The sequence below is a fragment of the Crocodylus porosus genome, unplaced genomic scaffold (assembly GCF_001723895.1).
Source record: "Crocodylus porosus isolate Cpor-Errol unplaced genomic scaffold, CroPor_comp1, whole genome shotgun sequence".
NCBI classification, from domain to species: Eukaryota; Metazoa; Chordata; order Crocodylia; family Crocodylidae; genus Crocodylus; species Crocodylus porosus.
Genome location: NW_017728924.1, coordinates 14,051,773 through 14,071,195, shown reverse-complemented (window position 1 = coordinate 14,071,195; position 19,423 = coordinate 14,051,773). Strand labels below are relative to the sequence as shown.

Here is a 19,423-nt window from a genome sequence, read left to right as displayed (position 1 = left end):
ATAATTGCCCACCCCTGTCCTAGTATATCTAGTATGGTATATACTTTTTGTCCCAAAGTGTATATAAATTAATTCAGATCTTTGAATTCTGTGCCAAGAAGTATAGGCTACTAGAAAGGTTAGCTGAGTTTGTCTAGTGCAGGGGTGTCCAACCTTTTTGAATGTGGGGCCAGATCATGAACTTTTTATCACCCAGTGGGCCGGAGAGCCATATTCAAACACCCTCTGTCCTGGGCCAGAGAGACCCTGCCTGTGTAGCCGTACTGCACTTACCTGTTACTGCAAAGTTCATGGTAGCTGCTGATGGGCAGGGACAGGAGGGACCCATTCTGCATCCAGCCAGCTATTGCCCCAGAGACCGAAGGGGAGAAATAAATAACTTCACATCCCCATCCCCTGAGCAGTGCAGCCCCATGAGCCAGCGCTGCCTATGGGGGGCTCGAGCGAGGAGGCTGCTGCACCGCAGCCCCTCACCCTGCCCGCCCGCATGGCCCCGCTCACCGTGGTGCCTGGCCGCCCACGCACGCAGCCCCTGTGGCCTCAGCGCTGCGAGCCCAGAGTGCGGGGTCCAGCAGATACCGGTTCCCGCTGCCTCGCCCCACAGAGGTCACGCCAGGACCCCGCCTGCCAAGGCCCCCGCCATGCTGGCTTCCCACATGCACACGGCTCTGCCACCGCTTCTGCTGGCTGGTGCCAACCCGGACGGCCTCCTCCCGTCCCCAGCAGCATGTGGGAAGCCAACTTCAGCTGCATGCTGCTCCGGATGGGACAGACCCACCCGAGTCGGCACCAGCCAGCAGAGGTGGCAGTGGAGCCATGTGCCGCTCGGGACTGACCACAGCAGGTCGGGGGAAAGTGCTGCTGAGCCCCCTGCTGCTCTGGCTGGGCTCATCGTGTCCTGAGCGCCACATGGCTACTCCTCTTCCCACGCACACCGTGTCGGCAACATGAAGCTGACGCAGTGTGTGTGGGAACCTTGTCCCTTCCCCAGCCCTTCAGCAGCCACTAGGAAGTTAACTTTCATTTCCCACTACAGCACCGTGGGCCACGGAAAATGCCTTGGCGGGTTGCATGGCAGCCCGTGGGCCATATGTTGGACAACCCTCGTCTAGTGGGTAGGAGCCTGAAATGTAGTTCATATTGTGTAAACTTGATCTCATTGGCTTTAACACATTGAGTCATAAAGACCCAGTTTAATAACTAACTCTCATCTCTTTTTGGTATAAACCTAGTGAGATTAACACATTTCTTTATGAAAAAAAATGACAGAAATACAGACTGAGTTGATTATGAATGAAATGCAATACCATGCTGCCTTATTCTTATTCAAGTTTCACCCTTAGGGAGTCAGAACAACTGTAACCTGAGATACAGCTTTAAATTTTATTAAAATAGTCTTTTGGGTAGAATTATGTTGGTGTGAAAGGAGACATTCCTGCAAAACTGTAGAGTGTTGCCAGTTAAATTAATTGAAAGTTGAGAACTGCAGTGTAAGGAATACAACTCATTTCTTTAGTAACAGAACTACAGATATTATTTTAAGTGTACTTTAAAATATATCATACAGTGTAGCTGCTTGAAAAGTAAAATCCCTCAAGAGGGTTTTGTGAGAATCTGTAGTAAATCAGGACAATCTGCATTACAATACATTTATTTTCTACTGAGCACGCTCTCCCAGGAAAACCAGCATTTTCCAGTGTTGGTCATCACTGTAATACAGATTGTACTGTAGTCTTCCTTATTAAAAACAAAATACTACAGGAAATTGAGTTTCAGGACAAATAACTCCCAAGGGAGAAGTAGACTTTTTTTTGTAATCTGAAGGGTATATGGAAAAATTTAGATTCCAAAACTGAGTGCATCTGTCTTTTTAAAGCTTCAGAATTTTGATGTTGCATCTCCAATTCCTCAGGGTGTTCTTAATGTTTTATTTTTTAACAAGAATGGCCTGTTCTTCATTTACTACACACTTTTGAAATTGCCTGTCAGTATATTTGGGGGATGTTGCTGAGGTTTTCTGCATACCAGTTGAAGCTTTGTCACTATTTTCACAAGCTAATGGGGAGGGAAGGAAGGAGAGTTGCTGACTTGGGTCTTATCTTGCATTACTTATTTGGGATAAACTTCTGTAGGAGCTTATCCTGAATAAGATCTAAAGGATCAGGCCTTCTGTCAGAACTTAGCAATGAATTCTCCAAAAATGAATGCATCTAGATGCCGTTGGCAGACAAGGTTCTTTGGGTGAATCTGATACCTTTTATTAAACCAACTTAAATAGCTGGAAAACACTTATTAAGCAAGCTTTCGGGTTCAAAAACCCTTCATCAGGCTAAGGAAGTTTCTGCAGTTGGTGTCATTCTCTTCTATGGGATTATCTCTTCTGGGTCATACTTTTAGACGATAGTTCTTGGGATGAGCATGGCAAAGTAGAGAGAAGGGATAATTCCCTTCTAACTTGTACAGTTTTAGTTCTGGGCAAAATACTTTAAGTAAACAAATAAGTTCAAGTATACAATAATTTAGATTTTTTTTAAATCCCTTAAACTGATTTCAAAGCAGGCATTGCAAAAGCTCCTGTCCCTTTAGCGCATAAGTGCCTGTCATCCCCTCTGCAAAGCATTTTCAGTACTATAAAAGTTTGAAACTCCAGTCTGTTTTCCCCACTTTATAACTTGTTTTCAAGCTTTCACATCAGTGAGATCTTTAGCATTTCTCACTGCAAACTTGAGTAATCTTTGATTTGCTCCCCTAACACTAGAGTCTCAATCCTCACTGGCTTCTCCAGGTGCTGTTAGATTTCAAATAGTAACAACCCTGGGTGCCAAGAGCAAAAAATTGTCATTGGAAAAATATTTTAAAGTTTTGTTTGTAAATCCTGACAATTCATTGAAGGTTCATAGGTAATCTCCCTATAGGATTATTTTTTATAAACTATCTGCTTTTCTAGTAGCAGAGCATCTATACAAAGTTAATTCTTTGTAAAAGTACCTTTCCTTGCTGTGCTTTAGAGATATTAAGTCTTAAAACACCTGTTCGTTTGCTAAGAAACTTGTATCCCTTATTTACCCCATATCGTCTTCATTTCCAAAAGTAATTTAAATTGCTGAATACTTCTGTTAGTTGGAGCTAAAATTAGTTGTGTTGACAGTAAATTCTTTATAGCTGGTATAAATGTATTTTATAATAATGTCATTAACAAGATTTGGGATTTTTATGTTTTCTTAAATCTTACAAAATTTTTGGGGTGTTACAGCATCTAATGTTTGCAGGTTAAAGAACAAATCTTATTCCTTGGTCAGAGTTCTTCTTCCTAAAATACAAGAAATGCCAGTGTTCTCTCTTCATATAATATTCAGTGACATATCATGTGTGATAAGGTGGAGTGTGTGATTGGAACTGCTGTATGAAAGTTCACATTGTTGCAATAATTCATAGCACTCTGTAGAATGGGAGTCTGTTATACTCTGTACAGAACTATATAGCCAAAATGTGTAAAAAGATTAGTAGCTGTAAATTACTGTAACAGTGAGCATGTCCACACCCCCTAAGCACCCCCCTAAGGTGCTGTTGTTATGACGCAGTCATTTAGTACTTCCTTTTGGGAGTACTAAATGACAGCTCAACATGATTATTTTGAGCCAGTATGTCACCATAGCAATGCACTATACTGAAGGAGCACGTTGCTACAATAGTATAGCGGCAGCATCATGATTTTTGCCCATGCACGCTACATCGCTGTGGCACATTGCCATGGTGTTGTAGCATCACGTGTAGATGTGCCCAGTAGAAAGCACTGGACAGGTTTTCCTTGCTTTTAAGTGGGTTCTGTATATGTGACTTCACTCTTATGTGATTGCCTTTTTTGTACCCAAAATTCATTATATGCCAGGTAAATTCACTCTTACGTGATCTGCAGTAGGTAAGTTTATGGGGGGAGAGGAAAGGGCTGTGGGGGCAGATCAAGGCCCCAGTGGTGAGGGAAGGAGCACAGGGCACAGGCAGAAGCAGGTACTGCAGTGACTGGGGCCTCAATCTGCTCACTTGCTGGTGGTGAGGGAGGGAGTGGGGGTGGAGCTGGGGCAGGCATTGCATAGCTGGGCTAGGGGGTACAGCTTCTGCTGCTACAGGCTGTTGCTGTGGGGTGGGGCTAGGCCCCAGCCCCAGTTCTGCCCTCACCATGGTGGGGGGGAGGGGGCAGGTTGAGGCCCCATTTCCCCCAGCCCCTGGACCAGACTCTTAAAGGAGTTGGTTCAGTACCTGTAGTGTAGTCCTATTAGTAGTCTCACCGTCGTCCAATGAAGGTCCTACATTCCTGAGGCTCCGCCACCCCTACACCCTCTTCCGTTCTGATCAGCCAGTTGGTCTTTCAACATGACCTCGGTTCCAATCAAAAAAAAAAAACAAAAAAACACCCAGGAAACTAAGAACACAAAACAGGCACTCCTGGCCTGAGTTATTGTTCCGGCTGCTTTTAGCCACGAGCAAACCAAATTGACTTTCGTGAGGTCAGTCCCTCTTTTCTGCCCCTTTCCCCTCTTTGGTGACTCTCTCTGAGCCTCTTGTTGAGGTTGCCACGATTCCCTTTAGCACATTAGGTCCATCTGTGACACCATTTTTGGCATGTGCCACTTTTACATGCTTTACGGTACCACAAAATCTATTGTGCCCTTCTATTAGGGATATTACAGTACAAAACTTTGCTGGGCTCCACCACCTCCCTGTGTGGAAACAAACAGTTCTGAGCCCTGCCGGGTCAGCAGTCTTTGCTCTAAGTTCCCTCAGTGGGGCTTACGCTCTGCAATAGTTTCCTACTGGCTCTCCACGTGGCTCTCAGGGTTCCCTGCAGCGTATGTCGCCTCGCTCCTCCTCCTCCTTCCTGTTCTACGGTCCCCCCTCTTGCCTGTTCCCGGCTCTTCTTTATACCTGCGATGGAGCTCCCTGCCCCTCCCCCCCAGAAACACCTGGGTAAGGGAGATTTGTGCCGGGCTCTTTGGGGCTGTGGACCTGGGGTCACCGAGCCTTTGTTTAGCCCCTGTGCTTTGGAGCCGTGGGACTCTTTCTCACACCGTAGCAGACTTACCTGCTACTGATGCAGTCGAGGTCTTGAAACATATCCATATCTGTTATCTTGTGAAGTGGGTTCCCTTTATGCAAATTTGAGTTATACACAGTTTTTCAGGAACGCATCTACCGCATAAAGCAAGGGAAGCCTGTACACATGAAGCAACAGTTACTGCTAGAAGAGATGTAGGGCCTGTCAGAGGAATGGGAATGCTTGCCAATTTTCCTTGAAGTCAATGGAAATTTCAGGTGTTCACCTCTCATAAGTTGATCCAAAGTTAGCGAATTGGCACCCTTGCCAGTTGTCATCCAGACTGACCATTTCTGTAACTGAAATGTTCACAGCAAATAGTGTCTAATGTTTTAGGCTAGGGACAGCAATTATGCACAAACTGGCATAAGTGATCAGAAACTGGTTCAAATCTGTAACACGGCAGACATTCAGTGCACATAAGCCACTTACAAAATGTCTGAAACCAATTTAAGATAAACCTGGATGGATGTAGTATCAGACTTAGCTGATTTAGGTTAAATAAGTTTATTGAGCTTGTCCCAGATTCCCTCCCTTTCAAGCTGCCTGCTCCAGCTGAGCTGGGAGGTGTGCTCTAGCACCCGTTGGCTTCTGGTGTGGGCCACTGCAAGCAAGTGGCTGCATTTCAGGAATCAAAAATTAATGTCTGTTCACTTGCTTATCGGTTCAATCTACGCAGTTTAAACTAATTTGGGAAGATTGAATCAATTCAGCCTTGGGCTTTTTGACTGTCTGTACTTAGCCTTAATGATGCCATAAATATGCCATGAATTGTCTTGCTACCTTATATCTCCCAGTTTTGCCATCACTTCAATGAGTCTTCGGAGTGAATCGGAAGTGTTTTTTACAGCGAGCCATTTAATTTGGATGAAAACTGATATTTAAAAGGAGCAAGGTATAAACTAACCCTGCTACTCTGGCAGTACACATTTCCTAGTGCAGAGATTGTTATTTTTGGAATAAGGAAAGCCATCCCGCTGTCACTTAAGTGGTTAATAACCAAATATAATAATTGTGGTTAATTTAGGGGAAATATTTATACTCCATAAATAAACATTTTAGCATATCCTGAGTAATTGCTGTTTTTATGCTTTTAGACCATGAATATACTGGTTCCCTTCATGTTTAAATATGCAGTAGACAACCTCAACCAGATGTCTGGAAACATTCTGAACCTAAATGATGCATCAAATACAGTTGCAACCATGGCAACAGCTGTTCTGATTGGCTGTAAGTGTGATTCTTTAATCTGTCAACAGGTGTTTAACTTTTTTCACTAAGGGTTTGGAAGATTGTAGCTCCTGACTTCATTTTTCCTCTGCTAAGCATTTTGTATGGCCGTTTTTGTTATTTTTCCTAGTCTGTATTGATTTTCATTACTAACATTCTGTGAATTAAATTCTCTTGTCCCACCTGAGGACTAAAATGACGCATATAGAAATAATCTCCAGTAATAAATTATCCTATAGACTTTACTCACTTCTGGATGTGTAATCGAGTCTCAAGTAAAAATTGAATTAACATTTTTAAATAAAAGATGTACGTGAGGCCTGTGTAGCAGTGAAGTATAAATTATCCTGAGAAGAAGAAAAATGTTATAAATATGACAGAATAAGGTTTTACTCTATATTTATGCATCAAGTTTTTGGGGGGCTTTTTTGGAAATGAGAGAAATAACTTTTTAATTTCTCTTAAATCCCTTTTTAGATGGTATTTCAAGAGTTGGGGCTGCCTTATTTAATGAAGCTCGAAATGCAGTATTTGGAAAAGTAGCCCAAAATTCCATCAGAAGGATTGCAAAGAATGTCTTTCTCCATCTGCATAACCTGGATTTGGGGTTCCACCTAAACAGGCAAACAGGAGCTCTTTCAAAAGCTATTGACAGAGGAACAAGGGGCATCAGTTTCGTTCTAAGTGCTTTAGTATTTAACCTGGGACCCACCACATTTGAAGTGGTGCTTGTCAGCGGAATTTTGGTAAGTTATTTTTACAGAATCAGAATGCATGAATAATACAGAATTGGGAAGAATGATGAGTTTCTTGCAACAGCTTGCTCTGTATTTGCAGACTGGTGTCAGTGAAAGCAAATACACTCCGAATTTCAACTTGTGCCTGCTCAGACTTTTTAAAAGCTTTTAAATAACTTCAGGTACAAAACGTAGCTTCAACGTTTAGTTTTTACAATCATGTTTACATTACAAGTTTCAAATGTTATTTTCTCTCTCCTGCTTTATGGGGAAAAGCTAAGACAGAAGAGTAAAGTGACTTATTTAAAGTGATATCAGATATATAAAATTGAAGAAGGAGATGAAACTAGGCAAATACAGGGAAATAGTCTCTGCAACTTTTTTTAATGAAATTAATGTTTTATAGTTTTAAGTTGTAAAAACAATTTGTGGAGTATTTCCACATGAATATTATATTGTTTGTTTTGTTTTATTTTTTTGTTCCTGGCTTTTTAATGGACTATACCCCTTTACTGCATTTAATTTCACTAACATTTTAAATTGAAAGTAATCTGAAAAGCAAGCTTCTTCAGACCTGCACATTTTTAGATTTTCTTTTAACAACGTTTTTTAGTAAATTTAAGTTTATCATCTTATAAGGTTAAGGATGTGTGTTGGTAATTCGTGTTAACAATTAAAATGTAAGTATGCTTGTGTATCTCAGAGGTAGAACTAGATAAAATTAAAAGGGAGGAAGTTTGTTTAGCTAGCTCCTTCAATGGTATTTTCATTGCCCCTTATTTTGGATTATCACATGAATATTTGATTATTGGTATTCTTCTTTTCTTAACAATATTCTTGTAACTGACCATATTTACTTGAATCTAAGATAGGGTCTGTGTGTCTGCCCCCCCATTGTCTTAGATTCAGAAACAAACAGGGTATGGAGGGGCAGTGACTAACTCTTAGTCTGGGGTCTCCAAGCCTACCTGTTGCTCTGCCACTTCCTTTCCTCCCTATTGCCCCTTTAGCTTTCTGTTTCCCACCTGCCTCTTTGCCCCCTATCACCTTCCCCATGCAGCACTGGCTTCTGCTGGAGGCCCTGCTCCGGCTGGGGGCAGAAAGCACAGAGCATGTGATGCCCCTGGCTCCAGCCCACCTATCCACTGGCAGCTTTGGCCCCAGCTTTGGGATCAGGGATGAAACTGCCACTGTACAGCAACTGCTGCATGGCTGGGCTGGAGCCAGAGGCAACACGTGCTCTGCACTCTCTGATCCTGGCTGAAGTGGGACCCCAGCAGGATCCAGAGCAGTAAGAGAAACATAAGTAGGGGAGGGGAGCTATAGGGAGGAGTAGCACGGGGGCAGGTGAGGAAGGGAAGGACAGGTGTCAAGGGATCTAGGCACCATCAGGAGAGGCAGGCATCAGGGGGCACAGACCTGCCCAGGGCATGTAAGAGGGAGGGCAAGTGTCAGTGGGAGGCAAGCAGGGGACACATCAGAGGGGTGCAGTTGGAGGGGCAGGCGGCAGGCAGTTCAAGCACCACAGGGAGAGGCAGGTGGTGGGGACAGACCTGTTCTCCTGCTGTTGCTAACCCTGCTGCACTGGTGGTGTAGAGAACAAATTTAAAACAACCTTCCAATAATTAGCTTATAGACATGGAAATTACAATATGTATATATTTTCCATTTCTAGAATGTAATTTTGGGGCTAGTCTTAAATTTATTTGTCTTGGATTTGGGTAAATTCACTAAGTGGCAAACTTCTCTTATGGCTGTCATAATTATTTATATTCATCTTGCTTATCACCCCAGCCTTGATAGCCTTATCTGTCTGCTTCTCTCAGTCTTCTACTCTACTTTTCTTATGCTGTTCACCAAAGAAGCACTGTGGGAAAGTAGTGATTTTTTTTTTTTTTTTTTAGTTGGTTTGTAAGGACATTGCAATCCTTATTCATATCCTTCTTCCTGGCTGTCCTGTCCTCCTAAGATCTCTGCAAGCAAAGCTATTTTATTTACTTTTAATGCTTAAGAAGTTTTTGGATGCCCTTCTTCACTCATCAGAGTGCATTAGGTCTTGTTGAGTTATTTTCCTGTTACCACTCTTTCTTTTGCCAGTCATCATTACTGTCCATTGCTGTGCTTAGATTTATGCCTGTTATTGATTTTATAAACTATTCAAGGTAGGGACTTGCTCGCTCTGTCGCTGTCTCTCTCATACCCTAGTGTTAAAATTTTGAAATAATAGTGTTCTAAGTTTTGTTGGTTTTGTTTTGTTTTTTTTTTCCCCTTTCAGTATTATAAATGTGGTGCAGAGTTTGCATTGGTAACTCTGGGAACACTAGGAGCTTACATAGCATTCACAATAGGAATTACACAGTGGAGGTAAGGTGCTATCTACAATTGTTCAGGTTTCATGGATTAATTATTCTTGTCACCTCAACCAGTACCTTTTGACTATGCAAGCCTTTGTTTTACAGGACTAAATTTAGAATAGAAATGAACAAAGCTGACAATGATGCAGGCAATGCTGCAATTGACTCGTTATTGAACTATGAAACTGTGAAGGTAAGGTCCTTTTTTCCTGCTGGTTAACATCATGAAAGATTTAATTATCAATTTAAATCCCTGTATACTCAGCGAGTTTAGGGTAGGTCCATTTGTTTATCTGTATGACTTAAATGTTTAAACCAATCTTAAGCAACTCAATGTAGGGTTTTTTTCCGTTTGCTTTATTCTTACAGTATCATCTGCTTTTTGATATCCCAGCTCCATTTTACTTTTTTATTTGCAGTCAAAACAGTATCCTGCTTATGAATGGTAAAATCTACATGGTTTGAAATGCCTGCAGTTTTGAGAGCTACTTGCGTATTGCAGCTTGGAGACCCAAGCTCATTTCTCAACTGATGAAAGTAAAAGAGTGGTTTGAGTAGTGCTACAGTGAAGCAGAGAACTGAAATCCTATGTGGCGACCCATTCGGATCAATATGATATAAAGCTTAAACCTCAAAACCAATAATCTGGGCTAAATTGGGTGGTGTGAAAAATCATTTTCAGTGAAATACCTGCTTACCAGTGACAAGTGGGAAGCTTTACCTGGTAAGCACAGGGACCTGTGCCATCAATTTCTGCAAAAGTTTAGCAGAAAAAAAATTACAATTTTGATTGAAAAAATTTCTTCTGGCATAAGCCAATGCAGGACTGTTTTTCTGATCTGGCAGCTAGGTGCTTCTAATTTTCCTGGTGTACTTTCTAGCAGTTCACATCAAGAGCAGCCTGAAGAAACAAGCCTTGATATTTATTAGACACAACTAGCAAAAGCAATAGAAGAGGCAAATGCCTGGTTTCCTGCAGAGTGGTTTGGTAGGGATCCCCATACCCTCTGTTTCCCCACAGCTGCAGGTGTTCTAGCCATACTCCCCAGGGTGATGCCCTGGGCTCTTTTGGCTGAGCCTCATTATTTGTGTCTCACAAATCGGAATCTTATAATTAGTATAAAAACCCCCACTGAGTCTAGTGTATTATGGAATTCACTGCTTTCTACCTTTATTCACTTTATAGTATTTCAATAATGAAAGATATGAAGCCCAGCAATATGATGGATTTTTGAAGACCTATGAAAATGCCTCACTGAAGACTACCTCTACATTAGCTCTCCTGAATTTTGGTCAGAACACTATATTCAGCATTGGCTTAACAGCCGTCATGGTGCTTGCTAGCCAGGGAATTGTTGCAGGTAATTGAGCTCATTCTGAACTAAATACAGACACCAGTTTACCTGACCATTTGTAATGAAACATACAGTTTAGCAGAATATTATCACCTAAGAAACACCTTTCTTTGGGGAGCTGGTTTTTGGTTCTAGTTTTGTTTGCTGGAGGAAAAAAAATCACATTTTTTAATGTTGCTTACCCTGGGCTGTCTTAGTCCACAGCCAAACAAACTTAACAGTATAAAAATGTAGACATGGAAAAACACAAGAATGATACTATTCTTTACATAATACTGGACTGCAGGCATTTTGTATTGTTGCTTCGTTTCATCCTTCTCTTGGGTTTTGATTTTTGACAAAATAATAGTGATTTTTACTTCTTTTTATACCATTTGTTTTATATTTTTTTGGATTGGCTGATACCTATCATGGTTTATTACCAGCATTTGTCTGGTCATTTCTTACCACTGTATCTACAGTTGGAGGGGGGCAGCAACAGTAGGCATAGGAGACATTTCTAAAACCAGTTAGTGAGTAGTAAATATTCAACTAAAATCTGGCAAGCAGACAGAAAAAGACGTGTTGTCTTGTGTACTTCTATATGGTAGGGACCCTCCGGCTGGATTATCTTGCACTTACACACCTGTGCAGGTTGTGTCCTTTAATTATATCCACATTTTGTTTTTTGTAACTTATCCTATACTTCAGTGCTTTATTGTACCTAGTTTGATACTATGCTAGCGGTGAAACACCATCATTTGTATTGGAAGACTTCCGAATCTAATAGACTTCTGCTAAAGCTTTTTGTTTAATTTTCCTTCACTGACTTGAATCCCTTAACTCTAAATTACCTCACTAATTGTCACTCATCTATGGGATAGATCAGAATAGCTTTCAAAATCCTGGAGATTAAAATAGCATCAAAATGGTCCTGTTTTAAATAAACAAAACTAAAGTGAAGCAGCAAGGAGCAATCACAGAATTGCCTTTAAGGGACAGCTATGGGTTTCCGTTAGACCAAGCGTGTCATAGCCGCCTTTTGCCATGTTGAGTTTACTGTTATTTCTTACCCACGCTTCTAAGGCCCTTTGGAGGCTTTCATTTCTTTCCTTTCACAGGGTTGGAGAACTTCCTGATCTGGTATTTCCTGTGAATTTGATAATATGTGCTTGCCTCTGTTTTCAGGCAGTAAATCTTCTTTATCAGTCTGCACAAGTGATCTGCCTGGCACCTCAGTGGACAGATTCTTATTCTCCAAGAATTATTCTTTCATGGTGTTAAAGGATAGTCTCCTGTTTAAAAAGTGAAGTCAAGCCTAACCTTTGCTTTCCAACACCAAGAGCTTTAATATTTATATAGGCCACACTTAAGATACTTCATTCAGCAAATTCTTTCTCTCTTCTCCCTTCCCCTCTTGTTTTAAGGGAACTTGACAGTTGGGGATCTAGTAATGGTGAATGGACTGTTATTTCAGCTTTCTCTACCCCTTAACTTTTTGGGGACAGTGTACAGAGAGACAAGGCAAGCGCTCATAGACATGAATACCTTGTTTACACTGCTCAGTGTAGACACAAGAATAAAAGTAAGTGATTTAAAAAGTACTTTTTTAAATTTACCAAATGCAGTTATTTTCTGGTAATATTCTCCCTCTATCTTCTCATACTTTTCAGAGTCAGTTTTTCTTGTACAAGGAGATGCTCTGTTCCTTCTTGTTCAGTGTATTTAACACAGTAGTGCCTGTTTTTATCCTTCAGGTTCTTTTTAGCATAAGAAAATGTTAATCCACGGAGTTGCATTTACTTTTTCAGGCATTTTATTTGAATATCTACTTGTAATTCATGATGCAGGATTTATTATGAAAATAAGTTCCCTAGAAGCTGAATGGTACAGTAGAATTTTTTTACCTTGCTCGCAGGAGGAATAAATCGCCTCTTTGTGTCTGAAAAAGATAATTAATTCTTAATTTGATCAAGCTAGTTTGCCTTCTTTCTTTTTGTGGGGAGGAGGAACGCAATAAATTCTGTTGAACTTGTTAAGTTGTTTTAGAGTATGTTCCAGTCAGTGTGTAAAGAGGCACACTTTTTTTTTTTTAATAGGACAGAGGACTGGCTCAACCCCTACAGCTCACACCACAGACTGCTACCATTGCCTTTGATAACGTGCATTTTGAATATGTGGAGGGGCACAAAGTCCTTAATGGAGTGTCTTTTGAAATCCCTGCAGGAAAGAAAGTGGCAATTGTAGGAGGTAGTGGATCAGGGTGGGTAAATGGACTGTGCACATTCCGTATCACTGTCTGGATTTTTTAAAAACTTTATTTATTAACAAATGCAATTTATTTCATAACAAATTTAACATTTAAAGATGCATCAAATCCCCTATATACATAAAGACAAATATTTATCTTCCATCCCATAACCCAAGTCAGTGTCTGTAGAGAAGTCTTGGTCTTATGTTCTTTTCTTCTTTTCTTTGGTCACTGACAGTTCCTTGATGTTTCAGTCAATGTTAACCTTTTGTGTTTTTTCATCTCTATATGTAAACTGCTTCATAATTTGCCCTCTTATTCCTCAGAACTCCACACAATACAAAGCTCACTTTTCTACTTATCTCTGTGTTTTAGATTTCAAATTCGCTACAAATTTGTTCTTAACTGCTAGCTCATAGAACTTTATGCTCTCATTCAGTATTCAAAAAAAATTCTCAAATTTTCTGGTTTGGAGGCCAGTGAAATTGCTTTTTCAGCAGATTCTGAGAACTCGCACCAAATTTTTAAGTAAGCACCTCTTTTTTTCTTTCTTCCCCAAATAACACTGACTTGGTAGGACATTTTTTCCATTACTAAAACTTCCCAAACTATTTCAAACCACTGGGTAATTTTCGGATTGTCACTGTTTTCTTCCAGGCTTTTGTAACTGATTTTTACAGATACTGGAAGATGAGTGATCAATTCCCTATGACTTCTATATGTTATACCGTTCTCAGGAAAGTTCAGTAAGAAGGGCTGGGGCTTATCTGATAGTTGGAATTCTGTTGTTTCCCTTACTGTGTCTCCAACCTTTTTCCAGAGCAGTTTGATTCTGGGCCGCATACATCAGATATGGTAGAATCCTCACAAATGACTGCACTCCCTCGAATGCTTGTCTGTTCCTGCACCAGAAATGCATTTAATTTTAAGTGGGGTGAGATATCATTGATATAGCCTTTTAAAAATATTTTTGACTTGTGCAGATGGATGTGTAAAATCCATTCTTCTAGATGGTCTCCCATTCTTTATCACTAATTTCTGATCTGATGTCACTAATTTCTGATCTAATGTCAATAGCACGTATTGTTACAAACAGTGTTTTGTCTCCTATGGCTATTTAAAATTGCTTTCTATAACACAGACAGTATGACCAATATTTTTCTCAACTTCTGTCGAATTTCTATTGAGGTTAACCTTTATTTGGGGATGTGCTGGAATTTTTTTTTAAATCCCAATTTTTATTCTTTTTTTAATTACTTTTTCCTGTGAAGACATTATATTCATTTGAAACTTGTAAATGTTAAAATAAGAATTTAACCTTTGTTTTCAACTCTCTCCATTTTAGGAAAAGCACAATAGTGAGGCTGTTGTTTCGCTTCTATGAGCCGCTGAAAGGAAATATTTATGTTGCTGGTCAGAATATTAAAGATGTCAGTTTGGAAAGCCTTAGGAAAGCTATAGGAGTTGTGCCTCAGGTAAAATGTCTTAATACACTTAAAAGTTTTGTTATCCTGATAATATGGTTTGAATGAAAGTCAAGCACAGTGATATTATCAGACTTCGTATGAAAGCTACTGTACTTCCTTATTTCAGGAAATGTAACTTTTGTATCTGAAACATCAAGTAGAGCTCAGATTCCTGGGAGGATATCTTGATTGCTCTTGGAAATGAGTTTCTCATGCAATACCTTATTCTAAAGCCATTTCCAGGCAGCAGAATTAGGTCATGTGTTATAAATATTTTTAATCAAAATAATTGCTAAAAAATATATAAAAGCTGTTCAAAGTGTACACAGTATCTCTTTGTACTTTCCTCAAAATATTATTGCCTGAAAGCCTGGTGGCAGAATATAAACTATTTTTGGCAATCATTTTCTATTTCTATGCTCAACCTGTAAAGTATCAATCATGGTTTCATGTTTGCACTTCCCAATTGTAGGATGCAGTTCTCTTTCATAATACCATCTACTACAATCTCTTATATGGCAATATTGATGCGTCAGCAGAGGAGGTATATGAAGTAGCAAAGTTGGCAGGGATCCATGATGCTATCCTCCGAATGCCCAATGGCTACAACACACAAGTTGGTGAACGAGGACTCAAGCTCTCAGGTAGGTTCATAAATGTCACTCGTTCTTTTTATCACTTCTGCTAGATTCAAGCTGAAGGTATTGTTTACATGTCATCTTTCATTGTCACAACATGAAATACTAAGCCAGCTTTGTCACGTATTTTAATGCACTTAATTTTTTAATTCTTTTTCTTTAAGTAGAAATGATATGAACATTTGTTCTTGAGATGCTTGTTAAAAGAAAATAAGTTATAAAGAAAAAGTCTTTGCCATACTGGTTAGCCTAACAGTATAACATTTCTTAAAGTAAGACGTCCTTCCCATTTTGAATGGAAAGCTGAGTGGTGAACTTGAGCTTCTTGTATATTTCATTTTAAAGTTTAAGTTGATAAGTTTAAAATGGGTAGTTCTAAACCAAGGAAGGAAAGATTTTTTTTTTTCCCTCCCTTTTTTTTCCACAAAGTGTGCGTTTAACCTCCCTTTTTAATCTAATAGACTCTAATATAAAAGTGTGACTCACTTGCTGGAAAGGTTGCAGAAACAAATGGATTTTGAAGAGTAGCTGCATGGTGTGAAGGCTGTGTTCATAAAAGTGATTCTTAACCTTTTTTTAGCATCGAGGAACAGCTCCATGGCATTTCAATTTGGCAACACCCAGGCTGAGAAGCATAGTTGTGCTGCCTCAGTTTACCTCAGTGCTTCACAAGGATGGGAGAATAGTAGTTCTTATCTCTCAGGCCTTTAGACTTCCTGGACTGAACTTTTGTGAAAGTTGATGAAACCTTTTACACCAGGGTTCTCAAACTTTGTGATACCGTGACCCCGAGTGCTGGATAGTGGCATTGGGGGATGGGGAGCTCGCATGCAGCAGCTGCTGCTGCCATCCATCACGCCGTCGCCATTTCCCTGCATCCCCTGGGAAGTTTGCAGCCCCTTATTAAGTTGCTCACAACCCCCTGGTGGGGTCGCAACCCACAGTTTGAGAACCCCTGCTTTACACAGTTCTTCTTTTACTGTCACTGTGACTATCACACTGACATGCAAAGCACAAGGTATTGAGGGGAAAAAAAACTGCATTAAATATTGGGATGAAATATGATGTTCTTCTGACTTCCATTTGTCTAGGCTTTTGGTGTCAAACCAAAAAAAGGTCTAAAATTTACTACTTATTAAATTATGGTCTGAATTTCCTAGATTATTAGCAAAGCAGTTAAGATGCATTTAACACTGGCATGAATAGCAGATTTAGCCATGTAAAATGTATCTTGATTGTATGTAGGCCATGGTGTGAGGAGCTTAGTCCAGTACTTTTCAGAAGTGTCCACTAATTTGTGACGTCTGAAATTGTACATCATGTTGACTTTGGATGAAACTACGTAGGCTGAGTACCTCTGAGCATTGGGTGCTATCTAACTGAAACATAAAACCCACAAAGAGAAGTGCAAAAAGCAGAGGGGATTCTGCAGTTTTAACTAGAGGTGCACCAATACAACAGTCCCATATCAGATCAGCACCAGTATGAAGAAAATTGAAAGCATCAGCAATCAGCTTTTTTTGTCTGATGTGGCCAAGTGATGTGGACAGTAAGTGCCGCATTCATGCATGCAGCTGGCCAGGAGTGCAGCCCGGTAGTGTGGAGTGCAGCCAGGTCCAGTTGTGGGTGGGGAGCAGATCGAGCCCCCACTGTTAGAGGGAGTGGGGCTGGGGCAGATGCTGCCTAGCCAAGGTGGGGAGGGACATAGGATGGAGCCATGGTTCATCCGGGGGCTTAAGGAGGGGGGGCAGCTCCTGCCATTGTGCACTCCCTGGCAGCGCACAAGGGGGGGCATGTGCCCCAAGATCTGTGCATGGGGCAGATCAGGCTGCCGCTGCAGGCTGGGGCCAGGCCTGCGCTGTGCTCTTCCCAGTGCCTGGGGGGTTCTGGGCTGAAGTTGTGCTCGAGGAGGGCAGCAGCAGTGCTGAGAGGGGGTGTTGTGGGGGGGGGGGTGGGCTTCAGCCACTCCAAAATTCATTGTAACACCTCTCCCAGTGCCACCACCACCCGCCCCAAGCACGGCCTGGCCCAGCCTCCCTTCCCCACTGCTGGAAAGAGCCCGGTGTAGCCCCAGCCTCAGTCCACAGCAGCAGCCCACCCCAACCCCTGCGCACATCCCAGGGCACGTGCCCTCCCAGGGTGCATGCAGTGGTGAGAGCTGCTCCCACCCCCTGTTCCCCCCAGATGAGCCACAACTCTGTCCCATGCTCTGCTCCACCCTGGCTGAGCAGCATCTGCCCCAGCACCAGTCCCACTCCCTTCCTCTAACTGTGGGGGCTGTGATCTGCTCCCCAAGCCTGTACCCTCCCCCCACCACTTCCCCCGCAACAGACTTACCAGCTGGACTCTGTTCTCCACGCTGCAGGGCTGCATATCGAAATCGGATTGGTATTGGCCAATATGGCTCATTAAAAATCGGCTATCGGTATCAGCCCCCAAAATCTCTATTGGTGCACCCCTGGTTTTAGTATCTTAAACTCCCTTTGTATCTTGACAAATATAAAGGTAGACCTCTTTACAACTACAAATGCTATATCCTGTTTTACTTAATGGCCTTGCATTTATCTACAAATGTAGACAAATAAAAATAGCTAGTTTTACTCTCTGGCTTCATTAGAGTGCTGTTGAAGTAATGATTTTGAAGCCTCATGCTTTCTTGTGGATAGTGAAATAAATAGAAGCCAGTCACTCATTCCCCACATCCTTGTTTTCATTCATTTATGAGCTTCAGACAGTAAGTTCGCTCATGTATTTTTAGGGAGCCAGAACTACATGCAGTCCTTTCCACTTGAGGTTTTTTTTCCAAGGCATCTTTGTTAATGGGAAAACTAATGGGGAGAAATAGGGAGGACTTTCTGTATTCCAGTGACTTCTTTGAAATCCAGATATTTCACTTTCCTAATGAAAGAAGTGGGGTGTTGGGTATAGTTGTTCATAAAGGTTGGTTCAGGAAAAGAATGGCTGGATCCCCTTACTGCTGATACTAAAAATAAACCTGGTTGGGGGTGGATAAAAACAATGGATTGCCAGAAACACTGGTCTACCAGATGGCAGATGTGGCAGAACTTCTCATTGGAAATAGTTTTGCACCCTCATACGTTTTAAACTTGTTGAGGCGGGTCAAATGATTTTTTAAACTGCAAATAACGAACAGGGTCTTAAAATTATAGAAAATTAGGGTTGAAGGGACCTCAGGAGGTCTAGTTCAACCCCTTGCTCAAAGCAAGGCCATCCCCAGTTAGATTATCCCAGCCGAGGCTTCTTCTAGCCTGGTCTTATAAACCCCCAAGGATAGAGATTCCACCACTTTTTTAGGTAACCTGTTCCAGTGTTTTACCACCTTCCTGGTAAGAGAGGTTTTCTTAATATCTAACCTAAACTTCCCTTGCTGCAACTTGAGACCATTGCTCCATGTTATGTCATCTAGCTCCATCTTCTTTATTACCACTCTTCCAGATAGGTGAAGACTCTTATTAAGTTCCCCCTCAATCTGTTCTACAGACTAAATAAGCCCAGTTCCCTCAGCATCTAGGTGCCTCCCTCATTCAGTAAGGGACCCACACTTTCCATGGTTTTCCTTTTGTTGCTGATATACTTGTAGAAACCCTTCTTGTTACCCTTCACACCTCCAGTTGCACTTTGGCCTTCCCAGTTCCATCCCTGCATGACTAGGCAATGATCTTATATTGTTCCCTAGTCGTTTGTCTAAGTTTCCACTTCTTGTAAGCTTCATTTTTGCGTAAGCTCACTGAAGAGTTCCCTGCTAAGCCAAGCTGGTCTTCTGCCATACTTACTAGTCTTCCTGCACATCGGGCTTATTTGTTCCTGCACCCTCAGTAAGGTTTCTTTAAAATACAACCAGCTCTCAAGGATCCCTTCCCCCCACCTCAAACTGGGCTCCTAGGAGATCCTGCCCATAAGTTCCCCGAAGGAGTCAAAGTCTGCTTTTCTGAAGTCCAGGGTCCTTACTCCGATGCTCTTCTTCTCTTACCTGGGTGCAAAATGCCAATGTAACCGGCAGGCCTCGAACATTAGGTCTTGTGCTGCTCGGCCTCTGGCGTAGGGGCTTGCATGTCACTTCGTCCCTGGAATTGTCTATTCCGGATAGGTCTTAGATGTAGTTCCTGCCCCTATCTCGCCTGCCACGACTTTGCTTGAACTTCATTGGAGGGGCCGCCTACTTTAGTTTATCCGGCGTTGGGACTCTTGGGGTGATGGTCTTATGCGAGGCTCTGTCCTCCCCTACACCTCACCCTAGTATCCAGCCACGCTGAGTTGTCGGTGATTCCTGGGGCCGACCCTCGCCTTCCGATGCCCACAT

At 41.7% G+C, this 19,423-nt stretch overlaps 1 protein-coding gene across 1 annotated transcript in view; it reads left to right on the top strand.

Annotated features, from left to right (window-relative positions):
- ABCB7 (ATP binding cassette subfamily B member 7) overlaps positions 1-19,423 on the top strand; it is an 83,199-nt gene that overhangs the window by 45,509 nt on the left and 18,267 nt on the right. Inside the window, exons 5-13 of the mRNA XM_019540371.1 lie at positions 6,190-6,322; positions 6,800-7,068; positions 9,335-9,423; positions 9,519-9,606; positions 10,600-10,774; positions 12,175-12,332; positions 12,847-13,010; positions 14,344-14,473; positions 14,937-15,108. Coding sequence (XP_019395916.1) covers positions 6,190-6,322; positions 6,800-7,068; positions 9,335-9,423; positions 9,519-9,606; positions 10,600-10,774; positions 12,175-12,332; positions 12,847-13,010; positions 14,344-14,473; positions 14,937-15,108 — 1,378 coding nt within the window. The remainder of the gene's footprint in view (positions 1-6,189; positions 6,323-6,799; positions 7,069-9,334; positions 9,424-9,518; positions 9,607-10,599; positions 10,775-12,174; positions 12,333-12,846; positions 13,011-14,343; positions 14,474-14,936; positions 15,109-19,423) is intronic.